General features: G+C 34.1%; 2 protein-coding genes across 4 annotated transcripts; both read right to left on the minus strand.

Annotated features, from left to right (window-relative positions):
• Positions 1–314: 314 nt before the first annotated feature.
• LOC143636122 (uncharacterized) lies at positions 315–1,519 on the minus strand. The gene is made up of 2 exons (XM_077103796.1): positions 1,221–1,519; positions 315–1,122 (listed from the first exon to the last, which is right to left on the minus strand). Exons 1-2 carry the CDS (start codon positions 1,398–1,400, stop codon positions 802–804), a joined length of 501 nt encoding a protein of 166 aa, XP_076959911.1. The 5' UTR covers positions 1,401–1,519; the 3' UTR covers positions 315–801.
• Positions 1,520–1,734: 215 nt separating this feature from the next.
• LOC143636143 (uncharacterized) lies at positions 1,735–3,928 on the minus strand. 3 transcript variants are annotated; one of them, XM_077103810.1, is made up of 3 exons: positions 3,622–3,928; positions 2,103–3,341; positions 1,735–2,024 (listed from the first exon to the last, which is right to left on the minus strand). In XM_077103810.1, the coding sequence occupies exons 2-3, from the start codon at positions 2,807–2,809 to the stop codon at positions 1,820–1,822; spliced, it is 912 nt and encodes a 303-aa protein (XP_076959925.1). In that variant the 5' UTR covers positions 2,810–3,341; positions 3,622–3,928; the 3' UTR covers positions 1,735–1,819. The 3 variants fall into 3 exon arrangements, with proteins under 3 accessions (XP_076959925.1, XP_076959924.1, XP_076959926.1); XM_077103809.1 differs by having other exon boundaries at positions 2,103–3,466; positions 3,499–3,928; XM_077103811.1 differs by having other exon boundaries at positions 2,103–3,015; positions 3,111–3,928.
• Positions 3,929–25,006: the final 21,078 nt, after the last annotated feature.

Here is a 25,006-nt window from a genome sequence, read left to right on the forward strand (position 1 = left end):
ACGTGACCACGAGGCTTGTTATGTTTGCACATATGTTTGGGTGGTGTGTGTGTAGGTTTTGTATGATAAAAAACGCACACGCATCGCTAAATTAACATAAACACGCATCAACGTTCACACACTAGTAAAATCAGTTACACTAGTACCAATTGATCCACACAACTTGCTAACTGAGATTTGCCAGTTGATGTGTTGTCACTAAATCTGACTATGGATTACTTACATGTCTTAAAAGTATCTGATTATGTAGCCTCGGTGCCTACACCTACACGCAAACTTATTTTATAACACCGATCCTCCACATGTTATACACATTCAACTTTGTTTTCACACACTACACATGTTCTAGATTTAACCATTCTATGACTATCCACATCAAATTCATTACCCATTCGACCGTTATATCCACTATCTTTTGTCACGCATCCTTCAAATGCCAAACACACAAACGATAACTGTTACGACTTGCATACAACATCCTAACTCAATAATCTATGGCGGTCAATACAATCCATACGCCCAAATAGTTATCACCACTTAACAACTACATTATACAAAACATAAAATTTATGCTAACATAACAAGTTCATAAGGTAACTTAAAACCGATTACATTACCTAAACCCAAAATCCAGCCTTGGTAACTGGCTGAAACATCACAAACGACTACACATCAGATCACATCCATTTACGTAGCCCAAACAAAACATAGTTCATATGTTTAACCAAAAAGATCCAACGACATAAAACCATAAAACATAAAAGCAAAAAACAAAAAACCATTAAACTAGGGTAGTAGCCTTTAGGTTGTCAAACTTTCGTCGTTCATCACCGCTTCATCGATAATCCCTTTACGCTTGTTTATGGCAGCGAGCAGGATCTTGGCTGTGTACTTCACCCTTAAGCCAAGTAACACCTTTTTAGACCTCAACGAACCATCACCTAGCCCACAACCGCAGCTCACTCCACCCTTGAACGTCTCCATATGCCTCATCATAAACAACCCGGACTCCTCGTAACCCTTTATCGTACACTTTAACTTCAACCATCTTGGTTCTACCCGCTCCATTGGACTTGCTTTGGGATGATCGACAATTGTCAAATAGCTCACAAAAAACTCTTTCTGCATCCAACACCAATCATTTAACTTAAAACTTGGAACTTTACCCTCAAACAATAAAAAAATAATCAAAACTAGTATACAATTCAAAACATACTAACCAGTTTCATGACCGTACGCGTGCACACACCAACATACTCTTCATCCAACTTCTTATCCGCTTTCGACCGGAGTTTGTTAGCTGACTTGTCAACACTATCTAACACATCAATAGCTAAATTTTTCACATCAAAGCACACCAGATAGCTGTGGTCACCGGACACAACAGGTATAACAAACATCTCATAAGGTCTTATTTATAGTTTATTCGCATCGTTTTTCACTGCTCGCCTAATACTCTCCCTGATCATCCCAACACCTGTTGTGAACGTGACATCTTCAAATCCAATCATGCTACCCTTTTGTAATTAAAACAGTAACAGTAACTAACACGGTTATACTACTAACGCATACCAGACAATATCGGTAAACATAGCTCACAACTAGACTGTACTTACACTTCACCAACTCCAACTGCATACTAGACACACCTATCTACCTAGATAACATTTTCGACCAGAAACTCTGTGTCTTTATCTAACGTGCCCATCACAATTGTGTCCTTAATCGCTTCCCATCTACCTACCACTTGCACTTTCCACTAACATTATACACCAACAAACCAACAATTACTAGTAAAAAATTAATTCAACCTTTATGATTATATAACACTATCACTACTTACACTCTCGATGGGTCCAAGGAGCAACCGATACAGTGACGTGTCGCTCCTATTCGCCTCCCCCTCATTCATTACCATGGAGAAACATGTGATGACGTTGCTATTTATCGCCATGTTGGGCTGCATTGACTCAAACGCGCCTCTATACCCTGTCACGCCTTCATCAGTAACAAAAATTGATTCTCTGCACAGCAACACAACTTGGTTACAACCATTAACACAGACATATTAACAACATATGAATTGCAACATAAAAACTTACGTTTCGGGACCACCAGTCACATGTATGTATCTCCACACCAGTGTTTCAGATTTGTCTTCTTTACTCTTAATGACCACCGGCCTTTTCATATACGGGGACCTCAACCTGTAGCTCTGACGTGTCTCTCTTTTATCCCTTTCGATACCTTTACCTTTATGTGCAAGCATTCTGGACAACACACCCAAGGGTACGTGTTCAGTATCATTATCCATCTCTTGATTATCTTCATTATCCCCTGTCCTCAACTCATCATCCACCAACCTTTTATCAGCGGACATTGTTGTTGTGGTTGGTGTCTTCAGCAAATTCTCTTCAACAACTTGGGTTATCCCCAAACTAAATGTTGGCTCATCCAAATACTCATCATTTCCCGGTATCATATTCGACTTCGACCCACCATTACCACTCCCACCAACTGATCCACCAACACCACCACTCCCGCAACCACTCCCGCCACCACTCCCACCAACACTTACCTTGTCCACCGTATCACAGATTTCTTTAACTACTTCTGGATCACTCCAAAACTGTGAGCTAATAGGTTCAGCCGCGCATACACTAACAACTTCTCTTGACGAATTGTCTCCTTTTCCTTTTGCCTTATTACTCAGCCCCTTCTCTAGTTTATTATCATCGCTCTTACCACGACTACCCTCTTGATTGCAAACTTCCATGTGTTGATCAGTTTCTACCCACACCTCCATCATATTGCTACCTTTTTTTTATCTCCACATGTACCGACATCAGTTAGCCACCCCGATTGTGTTACAACTGTTTCCTTGTACTTGTCGGCAAGTACACGTAAATCTGCATTTCCTGGATACTCAGCATACGCGACTGTCGCTATTTTCTCAAACTCATCCTTGCATTGTTAAATCATGTCCAACACGTCCCCCATACGTTTCAACTTATCCTACATAAATATCAACAGGAAGTCTCATACATTCACTTAAACGTATATCCGTTAATACGATAATCTGTAACTAAATAACGTGTTTACTTAAATACCTTAACATGAGATTTATTGACTGACTTGCTGGCCTTCCTCTTGTCTTCGGCTTTACCACTCCTCTTGCAACCTGCTACACCAACCTCCTCGATTGTACATAACCCAAACCCACCCCCAGCCATTTCAATACTCTGTCTTTCCTTCAACTTGTCCAAAGTCCAGCCAGATATCCCAAGATTAAATAGTGTGTGTGGTATGTTGTCACTTGTTACAGTATCAACATAATACAACTGCAACATCAACACAAGAAATAATTACTTTCAAAACACATAACTACAAACTTGCTCACATTTATAACCTATAACATTCCAAAATATTTATTAGCATGCACCACCACCAAACTAATTAAGTTAACCTTAACCTACTCGTATATACATATATCAACACACCACATCTGTTTTACTACCTTCACCGGACTGTAACGTAACTATAAACTAGTTGCAATCAACTTCACAAACATTAATCAACATACTACACTACAAATTACCATTAAAGTGTTAGTTAATTTACACTAAGAATTGTCAACGGCCCGAGAAAGTAAGTCTTCCGCTCATCACGCTTCTATTTGTCCGTACACTCTCTAATACTCCGGTATATAACCTCACACCAATCAATCCTCTTGAAATCAAACTCCTTACTAAAGCACGGTAGGAACGCCTTCAGACATTTACTGTTGCTAGAACACTCAACCATGGTGCCAATGAAGAGCATCATAAAATCCACCTTAAAGGACCAGCCCGCTTCATCATACTCCCCTAATCTACTGTCTATATCCGGGGGGCTCACATCAACTTTTCCGTGAACAGCTTTCCATGTTTTACTTGTTGTTTTTACGGACTTGGCATCATCCGACTTTGCAGTTACAACACCCGCTTTTGGTAACCCCGTCAACGCATGAATACCAGACTTTGTTATTTTTATTCACCCTTCGGTAAGTTTCAAAGTCATTGTGGTGGTATCAAGATTGTCCACCACATAGTACCCCAAGTTACCCGGTATACCGTCCACCGTCATCGTTAAAAACTTACCAAAACCCATTGCCTCCACACATTCCTTTTGTGCTTTCGAAAGTTTTTTCATGGCGTTACACAAAGAGTGTGGAGACGATGTCGTCCTAATACTTGGCACGTCATACTTCTCCTGCTTCGGCTTTATTTTCAATTTCTCTTGTTTTGGAACGAGTACGTCCTGATTACCTACTACTACCGTCGGCTTCTCGTTCACAAAATCGTCATCAACATCCATTACTCTCTTGGACGCCCCACCCTCACCATGAGATCCACCTTGATCATCTGGAAATTCGCCTACCATTATAAACAAAAGTTAGTGAACATCCATAAAAATATATGCAACTAACAAAATAGTCGAAATACATTTCATACGAAATATACATACCTCTCGGTTTCTTCGCAGCCGGAGAACGTTGTCCTTTCATCACCTTCTTGGTTGCCGAAACATTTTCCACGTTACCTACACACGCATTTAGTTGTTAACATATATAGATGGAATCACTAACACAACACCACCATTAATGGCTATCAAAGCAATCCATGATTTTTAAAATACACATAACAAATGATTAACCACAAAAAAACAAACCATCACTCATAAAATTACTCTCCTCCTCCATGTCAACATCAATTGGGTTCCTCTCATCATTCACAAACTTTGAAAAGCTAATTCTCTTCGCAATCCTTTCGCTTTTCCTCTCTACACAACATAAACCAAACATATATTAACACAACTCACATAACACATTACGAAACTATTATGTTCATAACCAACACAAACAAACATATTAACAACTTACTTGACGACATTGTAAGCTCTGGCTTTATCCGCTTAGTACCTGCAACACAAACCAAACTATTAATTTCATATTTATCCTCTTTAATCACCTACACAGCACTTTCATACACAAACACAATACAACCACGTCAAACAATACCAGATATACATACAATACATTTCATTACAAAACATACAAAATAGCACCAACATATGTACACAAAACCACAGACCTAGCTACCTTACGCATCTACACATAACACTCATGTTGACCTACTTATTATGAGCATGACGATTTCCCATGACTGACAACATGTACAACACATAGTACGACCCAATTTTTCCATCTCACACGACAAACTAGTACCTACACAAACTTCACAAACCTTGCAAGTACGGAACACAACAAACATAAACACCCGAATCACCCATCTACACAACACCAAATAACTAATGGACACAACCATACATATGAAGAACCCAAACAGCCAGTTAGAAAAGCATACATTATCATCAATTAAATTATCATAACAGAGCATACATCACCATCATCACCGTCTTAAGCTACAACTAACACAATCAAAGCATCAACAACGAGCTACATCTAACAAAATCAAACGGCCAACATAACACCAACTACACAAACAACTGATGAACATACCTTCAAAAAATTTTGAATCTTTTGACCAAAAAAAGAACCAACAAATCCCCCAATTCGACTTGAAGAACAATGGCAAACAACTGATTACCTCCATTCGCTTCTTATACTAACCCGATTGTAATCAAAAATTTTAATTCTGACGATTGTGTATCTCGATCGTATATGGGAGAGGATTTTGTGGCTAGATTATTGTATAATTGGTGCCTTAAAATATCTGTGATATTTGAGATGATTTGGTGCATCGATTCTTGTGTAGACATAATTGAGTTCACCGGATTGTAATTGTTGAAATTGGGTGGGATAGTTCGCGCCTAGTTTATTGGGTTTAGGTTACAGAGTGAAACAAGGGATAATTAAACCAATTCCATTTTAATAGCTACACTCAATTTACTACTTTACCCCCTCTATCAATAAAATCTGGTTATAAGTTGCTTTTATTTACTAATATGCCATCCTGTAACATCCACCATTGATCTTAATCAATGGTTGTGATTTACTTCTCGCGCTTCTCGCTACAAGATTACTTCTAGCAAGATCCATCCCCTATATATATATATATATATATATATATATATATATATATGTTTAAGTTCAAGAAAGAAATCAAATTATTGCAAGAAATGAGAGAAATGAATATGAGCCACTAGTTTTATTTTAGGTTTTAAATATTTATGAATAAATAAAAAAGATGTAAATGCAACAATAAATGCTCTCTATCTCTCCAATTAATACAACTAATCTAACCATAATAAATCTCTCTCTAATTAATATATCTAACTAATTTAACTATAATAATTAAAAAGATAAAAACATTACTTTAGTTTTATTTTTTATTTACACATTTTTTATTTTATTCAACATAAATACAATTTATTCATATAATATTATTCTTTATATTAAAAAAATAATTTCCACTCAATTTATTAGCATGTTTTTTAACACTAAATATTAAAACATAATATATATTTTTTTTTTCAATTGGTATGCGTATAAAAATTATTGTCATAAATAATAATAAAAATATATCATACAAATGTGTCCATTAAATGTAAACAATAAATATACAACCTACATAAAGTTATATAACCTACACTTATTTTGAGCGATAAAAACATACAACATACAAAAAACATAAAACTTACATATGTAATTCGACATCAATAATTATATAAACTACACAAAGATACACATATCCTACACATGCGTAGGTTATATGTTTTTCGTATGTAGGTTATATGTTTTTTTTATTCTTACAACAAATGTAAGTTATATGTTTTTGTGTAGGTTGTATATTTTTTATTGACATTTAATGCAAACATGTGTAATATAGTTTTTTGTATTATTCATCACAATGTAACTACGTGTTGATGGATATTGATATGTTGAGTTTGAAGAAATTGGTTTTGAATAAAAAGAAATTAATGTATGAATAAATTGTATTTGTGTAAGATAAAATTTTCGTGTGTAGGTTATATGTTTTTCGTGTGTAGGTTATATGTTTCGTGTGCGTGTGTATTTCATTGATGATAAATTTTGTGTGTAGGTTATATGTTTTTCGTGATATGTTGTCTTTTTCTTAGAACAAGGGTAGATTATAAGTTTTTGTGTAGGTTGTATGTTTTTTATTGATTTTTAATGCAAACACATGTAAAATAGTTTTTTGGTATTATTCATTATAATGTAAGTATGTTTCGATAGATATTAATATATTGAGTTGGAAGATATTAGTTTTGGATAGAAAGAAATTTTAATGTATGAATAAATTATACTTGTGTAGGATAAAATTCAAGACACAAAAAATAAGTTATAAAAATAAATGAGTTCTTAATATTTTTCAATTATAATAATTTAATTAGTTATATTAATTAAGTAGATAAGTATTATGGTTTATTAGTTATATTAATTGAAGAAAGAGAATGATTAATACTTTCTTTATTTAGCTTTAAGCATTTAAAAATTAAAACAAAACTAGTGGTTCATATTCATTTCTTACATTTCTTGCAATAATATCATTTCTCTCTTGAACCATCCCATATATATATATATATATATATATATATATATATATATATATATATATATATATATAAACGATCCAATACAATAATCCCTTATCATACAATATGTACGCGAGTTTCTACACCATGGATTTCAAAAAACACGCGACCTTCCACTGCTCCAGTGCTCTAATCCTCTGCTCCCATCAACTCTAATCCACTACTCCATAGATTCCGTACACCTTCACCATCATCTTCACCGTCCAATGATTGCATCCACCGCCGCGACCGTCGAGATACCGTCGTGAACACCATCTTCCTCGTCATGCCTTTTTCACAGGTCAGTTGATAAAATTGACCAATTGAAATTGAAATTGTTGCAATAATTGATCAATTAAACTTTGAAATTGGTCCAATTAATCATCAATTTGAAGTTTCAATTGATCAATTTTGAGTTTTGCAGAAACCCAGTTGCAAACGTTCCATATTTTGTTCATATGATCGAATCAATGATCAAATTAATGGTCGATTTGACGATTGTTTGATGATTATGAGATTATATGAAGTGATTTCAGTGTTCAATTTCATGTTTACATGTGTTTAATTTTTTTTTTGTTAGTTTTAGAAGTTCTGAACACCCAGAACTTCTTAGAACTTCTAAACTTTTTATCAGAACTTCTAAACCTTTTTGAACACCCAGAACTTCTTAGAATTTCTAAACATTTATCAGAACTTCTAAACTTTTTTAAACAACCTGAACTTCTTAGAACGTATTAGAATGTTTAAAGATGTTCATTTTTTTGAACACCCGGAACATCTGTGAACGTATTAGAACGTTTAAAGATGTTCTTTTTTGGCCAGAACGTTTAAAGGTCTTCAGTTTTGTTTCAGAACGTTTAAACATAATATTTTGAACCCTAATCAGAGCTCGATTGAGTGCGTTATTTCTGCAATTTCATAATCGATTGATGTTTTTGTTTAACTTCTAAACCTTTTTGTTAGAACTTCTAAAGTTTTGGTACAGAACTTCTAAACTTGAACGTTTTAAAGGTGTTCGTTTTTTGTCAGAACGTTTAAATGTACAGTGTCTTCGGTTTTTTGTTTAACATCCAAAATAAGTTGCAACTGTTTAACTGAAGGCTCGATTTTGTATGATTAGGCGAAAAATTGAAGAACAAACAACAATCGTTTGTTTAATTGAAAAAAAAATTGACCCATTGTGTTTGAAGTTTATTCGCAGGTAACGAACATTTTTTAGGTTTAGATAACTCAATTTAGTTTGATGTCAATCTGTAGATTAGTTTGTTATGGATCGAAGATTGAATTATATTGATATGGATGGACGTCTAATGAATCAATTGATGAATTAGATTGTAGAATTAGATTTAGGTTATTTATGATTATGCCATCGCGTAAAAATTAAATCGACGTTTATAAAGCTCGCGTACCTAATGTACGATAACTGATTATTGTACAATAACCCACCTATATATATATATATATATATATATACATGGTAGGGTTAACGTAAAAAACAATAGTTTCGTGAGAAGAATAAGAATAAATGTAGACCTTTGGATCTAGGATCTATTGGTTGAGATTGGTAGTTTTTAAAATTTGTATAGTTTCCTATTTACATAGTATAGTGTCCTATTTATGTGGTGTACTTTATTTAAAAGTCTTCTCACAAAACAATTGCTTTTTATTTAAACATATATATATATATATATATATATATATAAATATATATATATATATATATATATATATAAGATGTGTATCATTGCAGAATTGTTAAATTATTTAAGAACTTAAAGGAACCCTTGAAAATTAACATTTTTTATAAAAAAAAAAAAATATTTGTTAATGTTATTATAGTGTAGTTTTATCATTTTCATATCTATATTTACGATTACGTTTTTGAAAATTCGTTTTTATACATTTCTATGTTTTGTTTTACACCTATATAAATTTGTTAGTACATAAATTATACACATATGTAAACTTGTGATTTATAACAACTCGAATTTTAAATTAATATTTATTAATCATAACCGACCCGCTTGTATGTTCGGAAATTCTTATCAAACAAATATCGCAATATTCTAGTATCTATTATTTTAATATTATTTGGTTAATTTGTTTAATATATATATATCAAAATAACTATGAAAAAATAAAAAATTAACCCTGAACAATAATTTTGGTTTTATGAGATTCCATCTCTATAGTGCATGGACCAAACTGCAATTTCTATTATAATTATTATAGTAAACCATCTTGGACCCGTTTACCAAGTATCCATGCCCGTTTGGCCATACCCGACAACCCAAATTGATTTCTTGAACCATAATTCACGTTATAATCTTAGTAATGATTTGTGTCTTTGATTATTCTTACCATAAACATCATAACCGACATTGTGAATTGTAACATCTCGAAATTTCCAAGAATAATATTTTATATTTTAATTATTCTTGAGCGAAAAGTTTACTTGAATCAGTAGGGAATTGATAAAATAGTAAAGGTGAAAGGTTAAGTAGGCTAATTAAATGAGAGTAAGTATGGGCCAAAAAGGAAATATGGGCCTTAGGTCCATGGGCTTAAGGGAGTATAAATACTCCTTAAACCCTAATACTTTTCATTTTTATCTCTACACCATAGCCTACACCATCAAAACATACACACAAACACTATCCTTTAACCCCAGCCTAGATCCGAAGTTGAAAACCCGAGCTTGTTGGTGCTAGAACGTTGTGACGAACCAAACTTACATCAAGACTAGACTGTGTTCGTAAGCCGACTCGTTTAAGGTACGCTTATAATTGGAAATCGTTCGTTAGGGACATATTTGTTTGGGAAATCTTAGATTTGTATGAAAATGATAAAAACGAATTCAACGAAGCAAACCTCACTGAAATTCATCAATATTTGGTAGGTTAATCGGGGGTAAATAGACCGTAGGTATATATGCTTAAATCAGACCACTAAAAACGTAATATTTTAAAGGTTTGATGGTTGGGGTTTGTTGGCGCTGGAATTCCGAGTTCATTGATACCTAAATCGCGATGTTTCGTTAAGATTTGAGGGTTTAATTGCAGATCTGGCTTAGGTTGACTGTGGGTGTTTTTGGCGATTTTGACTTTGACCTATGAGTCAAAGTTGGATAAGACTGATGCCAGTCGTTATGTCCAAATAACGAATTAGTTCACCCATGTTGAGATAACGAATTAGTTAACCAAATCATCATGGAAAGTTAACAAATCAGTTCCCCAGTTTGTTATGATAATATAACGAATCAAGTGATTCGTTACTCACCCAATTCGTTACGATAAGATAATGAATAGAATCAAGTCAAGATAACGAAGTAGCTAACGAACTGAGATAAAGAACTAATCTAACGAATCAGATCATGTAAGATGACGAACTAGTTAATGAATCAGGTGATTCGTTACTCACTAATTCACTAAGTTCGGATAACGAATTAGACCACGAATCAGGCTATGATCAGATAACGAATCAGGCTTAATTCGTTATAGAGAATGAGTTAACGAAGTAGATAATAATTTAAAATCCTAATGGAAAATGTGTTAAGACAATTAATGGAAATAAAATTTTTCCAAGCTGACCAGGCAGCTCGACCCCAGCCAGGGGCTCTGCCCCTTGGACCCTGCTAGGGGCTGCCGCCCCTAGAACCCCGCTGCCAGGGGCACTGCCCCCGAACCCCCGTTCGTTTGGGGTTATAATTAAACTAGAAGTACGATATGATTAGTGATAGTTAATTGGTACATATAATTATTATATAGTTAGTCACGCACAGCTAAAGAAGGGAATAACTATTAACGGTGAACTTAACCGCATTCAGGTGAGTTTCTAGCCCCATTTCCTTGTTATGTTTTCAGGGTTGTGTGCATACTCGATGTGATTAGTTAATACACTTACCTTAAGTGGTAAGTGTGTGCCATATAAGTTATATGTGATAAAAATGAATGATTGCGTGTCGGTACGTGAACGATCTTCAGATATTACGCGTACTGTCAGGTTATAGATAAAGATATGAATGTTACATGTAAGGTATGGAGTATGTATGAACATTATGAACGATTTCTTATCGGTACGCGTACGAACTAAGGATATTGCACGTATCGACCAGGAGTATGAATGTTAAATGAATGATGAGAAGAAAGCCTAGAGTGTTCATATGCTACGATGTAATTATTGTATATGTAAGTTATGTGTATGCAGGTACATGAATGGTATGTGAGTTCTAAGTTTAACATAGTAAGTTAGGATGGCAAATCCCTCTAACTTCTGTTGGACTTAGATATGGCATGTGATGGCGTAGTTAAGGACTGTGGGCCTTATACGTGTTATAAATGATAGATGAGAACGTAGTTAAGGACTGTGGGCCTTATACGCACTTTAGATAGGAGCCAGCATAGGAAAGGACTGCGGACCTTATACGTGTTGTAATTGTATTGTGGTGGCATAGGGGAGGACTGCGAACCTCGTACGTGCTATGAATTAGATTGCAACATAGGGAAGGACCGTGGACCTGTACGTGTTGTTAATGTAGGATGGTATAGGGAAGGACGGCGGACCTTGCACGTGCCATAAATGGTGAGCATAGGTAAGAACTGTGGACCTTTTACATGTTCACGACCTTGAGTATAGGTATAAACGGCGGACTATGAACATACTCTCGGTGGATTGAGGTAAGTGGTAGTATGTATGTATGTATGTATGATAGAAATGAGCTGGTTAAGTATGGATATGTATCTTCCGATATTTATGTATGTATGATATGTGTACGTATTGTATGTCTCCTGATTAACTAGAACTCACTCAGCATAGCTGACTTTTAGTACGCACGCCGGTGAGTAGAATGAGGCAGTCAGCTTGAGCGGGACACATGGCAAAAGAATAAGAGTCTGGCATCTGAAGATTTAAGATATTTATATTCAATGTTTTAATTATGAAGAAAAAGGATATTTTAAGACAGGTTATGAGATATAGTTTTAATGTTTATGAAAGTTTTAATTTCCGCGTAAAGTTTTATTTAACTCTGATATTTGGACCTGCGTTTATGAGTAAATCCAACGTCAAAAGTGAGGCACCGGGAACGGGGCCTTACATGAATTAGGAAACGAGAATCGTTTGATATACGTATTTCTTATATTAACCACCGACGCCAACCCATTAACTAATATACAAGAAAACAAATATCATAATTCAATTAACCACTCACGCAGTATCCTCATGCCATCACGATCCAAACCCCTAATCCTAATTTGATTATAAAGATCTTCATTTAGCCGTTCGTGTTATGGTTGGCCGCACCTGAGTGGTTATCTTTCACCATCAATCTGTAGGCTTTTATGGTAATTGAGACATGCTTTATACTCGTTTTTATCTGAGAATGAAAAGCCCTAACGTTAATTAATCAATAACTTAACAGATTTCGCGATTAAGATAGTTAGGGTTCTTAGTTAACCTGGTTATCCTTTCTGTCTAGTTATATGTTTCTATTTCTGGGTTAGATCAATCTGCTCAGCTAGAACAGTTGGTGGTGGTGTTGCGTTAAAGGCTTGTGGAGCTGGGGACGCAGGTTCGAAACCTTCACAGCTCGTTTATTTTACTATTTTTGTTGTTTATCCATTTAAAGTAATATTTAAACATCATTAGTTAATTTGGTTATGTTACAAATAACATTAGCATATCAGTTAATCGGTAATTTATGTAAAACGACATTATAACTCGTTATTTTTCCAAGTCTCGGGTAGAACTATACATATATATCTGTGTGTAAATATAAACGCAATTAAAGATAAATAAAATTTTTATAATAAATATTTAAAAAGGTTATGTTTATTTGCAATACTTAATTTAAGGTACGTAATATTATTTTATAAATTAATTGGCTATGTACTTTATAAATCAATGGCATGTTTATAAATATTTATATATAGTTAATAATATAAGTACAACTATTTTTATATATTTTATACAATATTAATTTATAAGTAATCTTTATTAATCATAAACTTTAAATAAAATATGCTATACTCTTAATGCCCGTTGATAACTCGTTTCTCTTTCCGTCTATTTATTAATTCGTAGTATCTTCCGTTGTTGTACTTGTTAGGATTTGACCCTGCTTCATCTCAAGCGCGATGTTTACTCTCTTACCAATCTTAACGTATTCATTATTTTGCTTATTGCTAAGGTGAATACCACATTCCCCTTTTTACTTCTTTTTCCATGTTTTGGGGACATAAGCGTAAATTATATTTCTCATATATACTTATACTCAAAACTGCAACTATTGTCTTATGTGTTAACAACTTATACCTTACATGTTTATGTGCTTATTTGCTTCATAGGCTTCCACATTCGGAGAGGTCCAGCATAATCTCAGTCTAGTATGATCATATGCTAGTCGTTATAGCCTTTGTGCTTCTTGCCATCTCAGTTATACTTGCTCATTTGCTTAATTTGTTTTCCTCATATGACTTGTTATAATTACTTATTTTTTTATATACAATATGTACAATTAAACTGGTGTGTTGCTCACTCAACCTTGTGTTGACAAAACTATTTTATTTTCAACGCATATGCAGGTCATCGTGTGATGTGAAGTAGTTGAAGTTTGGAAGATCACTTAAGGAATTATATTAGAGAAAACTTAATGAGATAATTATTTATGACTATGTTTGTTTGAAGCTTTAATTGTTTTGGGATATTATAACGAATATTTTTATTTGAAATTATTAATTACATATTGAAATCTATGGTGTTGTATGATAGTAACCTTGAGAGCTGTGACAATCAGTTAGCGCCCCGGCATTTCCGTCGTAGGTTGGGGTGTGACAGATTGGCATCAGAGCCGAATGTTTAAGATAAGTCGTTAGAAATTGCCTTAAACACATGTTTAGGAGCCCTATACAGGCCTATATGTTTACCTTTATGTGTTCAATTTTAAATTGTTTACAGCTTTCGTAGATAAATATTATTTATTGTTATGCACACACACACACACAAACTCCGAGGCTATGCCTCAACATTCAAAGAAAATTTTTCAAAATATAGATTGCTTTTATTTTTCGGGAAATTCTTTAAGAATTCCCACCTGTTGTTTTCGATTGTACACCTTAAGGCTAGGTTATGTGGCATGTTCCTATGATAAATGAAAAAGAGGAAGAGAAACTATGAGTTGGGCACTGGCAAAACGGTTCCAAGAACCAAAGGTAAGACGCTATTTTTTACCTGGGTGATAACCTGACCACAGTACCAACCCTATGGACCCGAGCGAGACCCATAAATGCCATATGACTGACACCCTAGGCTGTCAACCGTGACCACATTAGTGGTTGCATCCTAAAACGAATTCACGGTGATTCGTGGCTAAACTCGGTTTTCCCGATTATAGTGTTCCTTATTTAAATGGGTAGTTGGGTGAAAAATCCATGGAACCCATGGGAACTCCTACTATCCATTTCTAAACTTGTTTGCGTATTTTTGTGTGATCAACGTGGTGATTCACAAGATACTCCAACTACCCATATTTATGTCGATAGTTCGTTATTTAGTTTGGTCGGTTAAAACGCAATGTAACGCTCATTGGGCCGACAAACTTCATTGCATTGTTAATTCGTTAATTAGTTGGGACAATTAAATTGCCATGTAACGCTCATGGGCTATCAAACTCAGTTGTTTTTGTTCGTTAGTTCGTTGGACCGTTCAAATTGCCATGGAAAGCTCATGGGAGGCCAACATCCACAATTTGTATTTCGTTAGTTTATTGTAAACTTAATAATCTAATTTTTTTTTTTAAACTGACATAACTCCTCATGTAGTCATCACACATTAATCCTATTGACTACATCATTTAATAACTATTTACGCAATGTACCCCCTCATCTTATAATCTATTACATTTAATCTTTGTGGTGCAAATTCCCTTACTTCTTAAGACAACATTATTATTTCCACATAATTAAACATTTTACTATTCTTATGATTTTCTCAACTTATCCTTCATCTTATAAACCTTTATTCTTTTGGTCCTTGTAGAAGGTCTCATTTAAGAAACCACCGTCATCCTCGACATCAATCGTCTGATTATCATGACCACCATATGGCTGCCTGTATCGCCAAAGAGATAGCTGCTGCGATCCTTAGGATAGTGACGCAAATTCAAAACATCAATGCAACCGATTCAACTTCTCCATTAATTTCTTTGTTGGTGTCTACGAATCACCTACCTCTACTCATCCCCACCACAAGAAACGTAAGAACCTTGCTGCAACTAAACCTACCCACCCGTAAGTCTCCTCAAACAAGAAGCCTTACCTCGGTCCTTTTCCTTCATGCTCCATTTGTAACCATCATCACTTGGTTAGTCTCCTATGCCGTCGTTGCACCCAATGTAACTATTATGGACTTTTTTCTAACACCTGTTGTGTCCCGCTTAATGCACAAGTCACCTCGCAACAATCTACCCCCGTGCTCAACCTGGTGCTCCCAATAACTGTGCTTGATATAATTATGGAGACCCAAATCATCTTCGTAATATGTGCCCTCAACTTATCCATGCTCATCAAGCCCAAACCACGTTTACACCCTACTACTTGACCCATGCTCACTAAATTCAAACCCAACCACCTCATGTCCTTCAAATTCCTCCTATCAATCCAAGTCAACCTTACTTAACCCAACACTACCAAACCCCGCAACCACAAGCTCAAGTTTACCAGACATATTTCCATCAAACAACCTTCTTGCAAACTGTTCAAGCTCACGTTATTCAAGCTACCCCAAATCAATCTACCACGACTGTTCCAACTACTATAAATGCAACTCCTCATGGTGCTCCAAGTCACGTTAATTAAGCTACTCGATGACCGTGAAGACTTTTTCAGTTTCCCTTTATCTTAATTTCTTTTGTATTTTCTTAATTACGTATTATAACGCCTCTTTATGACTTTGAATTATTTCCCCATTTGAACTATTTATATTTTATCTTATGAATAAAGTCCCTTTGTTTAAATAGATTGTTCATTAGATCCTACATCTGTCTTATTTTCCTTACTTTCATTCATCACAACTCCTTTTATTAATCTTAACTATTAATAAATTACCTCATTTTCAACTTTAAATACTTGTATATTTACGTTAAAAGTCGTCTTAAAATTTATTTGCTTTATTAAAATTTACTGCAGCTTTTGAAATTATTTTATACATTGGTGACCTTCTAGTGTTCTATATTAAAACTCCTTAAAAAATTTTGTTTTCTCAAAATCATGTTTTACTCAAATGTTTGGTAAACCCACACGATGAGACGAATCATGTGGACCATCCGACGATAACAATAATTATGGTCCGGAACATAATTATCAAAGTCCTCTCATGGAAATCATGATGCGTATGATTGTGTGTCATAATATAGAATTGAATGTAGTTGGAATAACGGTACAAATGTAAAGATGATAAGGACATTGTCGATACGCCGCTAATACATCCTATATATAAGTGCCCTTATCGGATTTTCATTTGGCGCGTTGTTTTTAACTATTCAAAGTTCTGTGTCCTGATAATTTTTTAAGTTTTATTTTAAAATTTTCTTACCCTTTAACTTTAATGATGTTGTTATAATATCCTTTAATTTCGGGACGAAATTGCTTAAAGTAGGGGAGACTGTAACAACTCGGATTTTAAATTAATATTTATTAATCATAGCCGACCCTCTTGTAAGTTCGGGAATTCTTATCAAACAAATATCGCAATATTCTAGTATCTATTATTTTAATATTATTTGGTTAATTTATTTAATATATATATATCAAAATAACTATGAAAAAATAAAAAATTAACCCTGGACAATAATTTTGGTTTTATGAGATTCCATGTCTATAGTGCAGTAACCAAACTGCAATTTCAATAATAATTATTATATTAAACCATCTTGAACCTGTTTACCCAGTATCCATGCTCGTTTGCCAATACCTGACAACCCAAATTGATTTCTTGAACCATAATTCACGTTATAATCTTAGTAATGATTTGTGTCTTTGGTTATTCTTACTATAAACATCATAACCGACATAGTGAATTACGAAACGAAAACCGTTTGATATACGTATTTCTTATATTAACCACCGACGCCAATCCGTTAACTAATATACAAGAAAACGAATATCATAATTCAATTAAACGCTCACGCAATATCCTCATGCCATCGCGATCCAAACCTCTAATACTAATTTGATTTGTAGCCGTTCTTCGTCATGGTTGGCCGCGCCTGAGTGGTTATCTTTCACCATCAATCCATAGGCTTTTGAGGTAATTGAGACATTCTTTATACTCGTTTTTATCTAAGAATCCAAAGCCCTAACGTTAATTATTCAATAACTTAACGGACTTCGCGATTAAGATTGTTAGGGTTCTTAGTTAAACTGGTTATCCTTTCTGTCTAGTTATATGTTTCTGTTTCTTGGTTAGATCCATCTGATCAGCTAGAACCGTTGGTGGTGGTGATGTGTTAAAGGCTTGTGTAGCTAGGGATGCGGGTTCGAAACCTCCCCAACCCTTTTATTTTTCTACTTTTGTTGTTTATCCGTTTAAAGTAATATTTAAACATCATTAGTTAATTTGGCTGTGTTACAAATAATATTAACATATCAGTTAATCGGTAATTAATGAAAAACAACATTATAACTCGTTATTTTTCCAAGTCTCGGGTAGAACTATACATATATATATCTATATGTAAATATAAATGGCATTAAAGATAAATAAAAATTTTTTAATAAATATTTATAAAGGTTATGTTTATTTACAATACTTAATTTAAGGAGAGTAATATTATTTTATAAATTAATTGGCTAAGTACTTTATAAATCAATGGCATGCTTATAAATATTTATATATAGTTAATAATATAAGTACAACTATTTATATATATTTTATACAATGTTAATTTGTAAGCAATCTTTATTAATCATAAACTTTAAATAAAATATGCTATACTCTTAATGCTCGTTCATAACTCGTTTCTCTTTCCGTCTATTTATTAATTCGTAGTATCTTCCGTTATTGTACTTGTTAGGATTTGACCCTGCTTCATCTCAAGCGCGACGTTTATTCTCGTACCAATCTTAACGTATTTATTCTTTTGCTTATTGCTAAGGTGAGTACCACATTCCCCTTTTTACTTCTTTTTCCAGGTTTTGGGGACATATGCGTAAATTATATTTCTCATATATACTTATACTCAAAAGTGCAACTATTTTCTTATGTGATAAAAACTTATACCTTACGTGTTTATGTGCTTATTTGCTTTATATGCTTCCGCATTCGGAGAGGTCCAACATAATATCAGTCTAGTATGATCATACGCCAGTCGTTATAGCCTTTGTGCTTCTCGACGTCTCAGTTATACTTGCTCATTTTGTTGATTTGTTATCCTCATATGACTTGTTGCAATTTCTTATTTTTTTATATATACAATATGTACATTTAAACTGGTGTGTTTCTCACCCAACCTTGTGTTGACAACTATTTTATTTTCAACGCATATGCAGGTCATCGTGTGATGTGAAGTAGTTAAAGTTTGGAAGATCACTTAAGGAATTATATTAGAGAAAACTTAATGAGACATTATTTTATGATTATGTTTGCTTGATGCTTTAATTGTTTTGGGATATTGTAACAAATATTTTTTATTTGAAATTATTAATTAGATATTTAAATTCTATGGTGTTGCATGATGGTAACCTTGAGAGCTGTGACAATCAGTTCGCGCCCCGGCATTTTCGCCGTAGGTTGGGGTGTGACATGATTAATATATGTAATCAAAAATTTTTATATAAAATATGATAAAACTACTCTTAAATAAACTTAATATATAAAAAAAATTATAAAAATGTTTGGTTGTTTAGGGTTCCTAAGAGTTCTTAACTTTTTTAAAGTTTTTAAATGATACCAACCAGTTAAATTATATATATATATATATATATATATGTGTGTGTGTGTGTGTGTGTGTGTGGGTAGGATTTAGAGAGAACTCTTCTAAAAGAGAGAACTAGAGAACTCTATTATTTTCATTGGTTTCACCTAATCAAAACTGAAAATAAAAGAAAATTAAAAACAAACAAAACAAAACCCGTTTTTCATATGAAAGGGCAAATAAGAAACTAAAAATTTTAACATTCGCCACTCAAAAATCTCGCTACCTCTCTCTCCAGAATCCAGAATGCTTCGTTCATTCCAGAAACCACAAGCCTAGGGTTTCCTCATATGTTCTTCATATCAGCCGATCAACGCGATTACAATGAAGAACAATTGCAGGTAATCGTCCTTGCATGTTATTATCACGATATCGTTTGTATTACAGTGAATCAACTAAAAAAATAGTCGATTCTATGTTTTTATGTTTTATTTTTGTAAATCGAGTAACAATATGTTGATAATAGCTTGTATCGTGTGATTGCACATATGTATTACATGAATCATTGGTATATTACACATAATCGAAGCAACATATGCTATTATTGTGCATTTCAGTTGTAAATCAAATATTATTTTGTGTTTATCAGTTCAAATACGCATTATACTCTGTATTTTTGCTTTATTTTTGTAAATCGAGTAACAATATGTTGATAATAGCTTGTATACGTATGATTGCACATATTTATTTCATGAATCATTGGTATATTACACATAATCAAAGCAACATATGCTAATATTGTGCATTTCAGTTGTAAATCAAACATTATTTTGTGTTTACTAGTTCACATACGCTTTATACTCTGATTTTGTGCTTTATTTTTGTAAATCGAGTAACAATATGTTGATAATAGCTCGTATACGTGTGATTTCACATATGTATTACATGAATTATTGGTATATTACACATAATTGAAGCAACATATGCTATTATTGTGTGTTTCAGTTGTAAATCAAACATTATTGTGCGTATACCGCTTCACAAACGCATTATACTATGTTTTTGTGCTTTATTTTTTTAATTCAAGTAACAATATGGTGATAATAGCTCGTATACGTGTGATTGCACATATGTAGTACATGAATCATTGGCATATTAGACGTAATCGAAGCAACATATGCTGCTATTGTGAGTTTCGGTTGTAAATCAAACGTGATTTTTTGTTTACCTGTTCACATACGCATTATACTATGTTTTTGTGCTATATTTTTGTAAATCAAGTAACAATATGTTGATAATAGCTCGTATACGTGTGATTGCGCATATGTAGTACATGAATCATTGGCATATTACACATAATCGAAGCATTCGGTTGTAAATCAAACATTACTTTGTGTATACCATCACATACACATTATACTCCGATTTTGTGCTTTATTATTGTAAATCGAGTAACAATATGTTGATAATATCTTGTATACTTATGATTGCACATATGCATTACATGAATCATTGGCACAAAATATATGTTGTTATCGTGTTTTTGGTTTGTAAATCAAACGTTATTGTTTTTTGAACCAAACAATAAAACGTTGATTAAAAGTTACTATTTGTTTGATTGTATATACGCAGTACATGATTAATGTGACTGATTGAATGTTTTATCGATAAGTTAGTCATAACACTATAGTGTTGTCTTACATGATCATAAGATGAATGGTAAGGAATTGTATGGTGTTTGTTTAGGTATACGTAAATTCAAATATATGTAACTTTCATCCTGTTTACTAACATGTGGTGGACGTAATGCATAAAAGATGACAGATTTAAAACTTACAAAGAAAGGCAAAAGAAAAGAAATAGAAACCGAAACCGCAAGGCCAATGTATTCGAATTTACGTATGTATGCTAATACATCAATGTATTCGAATTTATATATGTATACGAGTGAGACATTGTATGCGAATATGTGGTTTGTATTCTAATGACCTTCTGCATATGTTCCTTTTATCATCATTCCATTATATCTCATGACATTAATACCCTATTATGGCACTATGTCATCCTTAACCCATTTCCATTTCCATTTTCGGCCAAGACTTAACCCGTTTATCCATAAAGCTTGAACCTTTATGGGTTTAAAACGTTCTTAGGCTAGATCTAGGGTTTCCTTTATGAACCGTATATATCCATGAGTTTGTTAAGTCCATTTTAAACATCAAGTTTGCATTTTTATGATCCATCTATACCCGGTCTACTCTATGTTTAAGTTTTAGGGCAAATCGTTCATAAAAACGAGATCTTTAAAGATAAAGAGCATACCTTTATACGTTTTTAGGCTACGATTAGCTTTGATATGCAATAATCTTTTATCGTATTTGTTTTCCCAAGATCTATCAAGATCTAGCTCGGTTTTAGTCTTGGATCACTCTCCTTGGTCGCAGCCGTGGATGAGGTGTTTGTGTGTGTGTTTTGAGTATGTAGGGAGGCTCGGAAGATGAGAATGAGGGATTTAGGGTTTTAGGGAGGTTTAAGGAGTATTTATATTCTCTTAAGTCCATGGACCTAAGGCCCATCTCATCCCTTATTCCATCTTTCCCCACCCAAGTCCATACTCTTTTATTATATTTAATCGTAATTAAATATTAACACACATTTAAAAAACGTAAAATTCCTTTATTTATTATAATTTAGGATGTTACAGTATTGTAATTCCGGAGGTTATGCCATGTTTCCGACAACCTTTCAGTCGGAGCTGCTTCGTTTTTCCATCCTCTCTTAGACAATCCCCGATATGATGTTGTCGTGCAACTTTACTGTAAGAAACGTAAAGAAGAAAAAATATCCTGAGAGAGAGGGAGGGCGGGAAGAAGTTGGATCAGGATGTTGTTTTAGGTGAGAGGTGGTTTTTATTTAGGGGTAATCCCCAAAATCTGAAATGGATTTCTTCGAATTCTTGCTATGATCCACTGATCAGGATTTATATATATATATATATATATATATATATATATATATATATATTCCATGGTAAGGAAAACTTGAGTGGCAGATGAAGAGGGTGAGTGAATGTAGAAAAGGGGGGGGAGCTTTCCCATCTTTAATGGTCTGCAAAGTTTGAAGAGAGAAAGGCATATAGGTGTGAGGATGTAAGGCTCTGTTACTGGTGCCTCACACGTGGATGTTGGATTTACTTATAAACACAGTTCTATATCAGAGTTAATTAAATCTTTCGCGGAATATAAAACTTCAACCATAATATATATTACACAACCTTCAAATCTTGTCTTAACAAACATTCATCGTTATTTAAACATAAACATAGTCTTTAAAAACATCATAACATTTCCTTGAGATGTCAGTATCTTCAATTCCATGCCATGTGTCCTCATCAAGCGAGCTGCCTCATTCGACTCACATGCGTGCATACTAAAAGTCAGCTACGCTGAGTGAGTTCTAGTTAATCAAGTAACATACAATACACCCATACACATTCATATATACGCACCCAAAGGTACATATACATACATAGTTCTTTACCTTCCTTCGTACGTTTATACTATCATACCTTCCTTATTTCCTTTTATACATACACATATACATATACCTAGTCCTAAAACATTCGCAGATATTATTAGGGTATGTTCCCTACATTCGAGGATATTATTAGGGTCTGTTCCCTACATTCGCGGATAATATTAGGGTCCGTCCTCTGCATTCGCGGATATTATTAGGGTCCGTTCCCTTCATTCGTGGATATTATTAGGTTCCGTTCCCTTTATAACCATACCTTCCATACCTTTCTCTACATTCATAATTATAACTTCCATACGTACATACATCATTTGTATATCATATATATATATATATCATATCTTTAAACTATCCCTTGACGATACATGCAATATCCGAAGATCGTTAACGCATCATCAAGCATTCATTCGTACATAAATCATATAAGACATACACTTACCACTTAAGGTAAGTGTACTAACAAATCACATCGAGTATGCACATAACCCCGAAAACATAAGAAGGAAGTGGGGCTAGAAACTCACCTGAACTCGGTTACGTTCACCATTAATAGTTATTCCTTTCTTGAGCTGAGCGCGACTAACTGTATAACAATTACACGTATCAATTAAATATCACTACCCATATCGCGTTTCTAGCCTACTTATAACCCTCAACGAATGGGGGTCAGGGGGCAGCGCCCCTGGCAGCGGGGTTCTAGGGGCGGCAGCCTATAGCGGGGTCCAAGGGGCAGAGCCCCTGGCTTGGGTTAAGCTGACCTGGTTCGTTAACTCATTTTCCATTAGGATTTTAAATTATTTTCTAATTCGTTAACTCATTCGCTATAACGAATTAAACTTGATTCGTTAACTAATTCGTTGCTTTTCGTGATCTGATTCGTTAGTCTGGTTCGTTATCTTAACATAGCGAATTGGTGCGTGACGAATCACCTGATTCGTTATCTGGTTCGTTATCCTTGTTCGCTAGCCTAATTTGTTATCCTAACGAATTGGGTGGGTAACGAATCACTTGATTCGTTATCTGATCATAACGAACTGGGGAAACTGATTCGTTATTTGGACATAAATAATTGGTGAAGTAATTCGTTACCTTGGCATAAAGAATTGGGCTAATTTATTCGTTACCTTATCTTAACGAATCACACAAATCTTATCCAAACTTTGACTCATGGGTCAAAGTCAAATTCGTTAAGAACACCAATTGGTCAACATATCCTAGATCTGCAATTAAACCTTCGTTTCTTAACGAAACATCACAATTCTGGTATCAATGGATTCGGAATTACAGCGCCTACAAACCCTGACCCTTCAATCGTTCAAACATTCGTGTTTATAGGGTGAGATTCAAACATATACCCTACGGCTCGTTTATCAACCAATTAACCCATCGAATGTTAACCAATTTCAGTAAGATTTGTTGAGTTTGGTTTGTTTTTATCATTCTTATACAGATCTATGATTTCCCAACAAATCCGAACCTAAATGAATGATTCCTAATTATAAACGTACCTTAAACGAGTTGAACTACGAACATGGTCAAGTCTTGATGTTGATTTGGCTTGTCACAACGTTCCAGCACCAACAAGCTCGGGTTTTCGCCTTCGGATCTTGGTTCGGGTTATAGAATAATGTTTGTGTGTGTTTTTGATGGTGTAGGCTATGGTGTAGAGATAAAAATGGAAAGGATTATGGTTTAAGGGGTATTTATACTCCCCTAAGCCCATGGACCTAAGGCATATTTCATCTCTTATTCCATCTTTTAAAGTCCAAGCCCATCATCTTATAGTTTATTTATCTAAACCGACACACGACACTTTATTAAATAAACGAAATTTATTTCATTAGTCTTATCAAAATCAGGATGTTACAAAGGATGATGATGTGTAACGATTCCGACGAAACCCGGTATACCCTAACCGGTAGACGATAGTTACGTCATATTTAATGTCGGGTACATGAGTTACCATGG

The sequence above is a fragment of the Bidens hawaiensis genome, unplaced genomic scaffold, assembly GCF_021521415.1.
Source record: "Bidens hawaiensis isolate Kalapana, Puna unplaced genomic scaffold, B.hawaiensis_p1.1 tig00007800_1, whole genome shotgun sequence".
Taxonomy (NCBI): Eukaryota; Viridiplantae; Streptophyta; class Magnoliopsida; order Asterales; family Asteraceae; genus Bidens; species Bidens hawaiensis.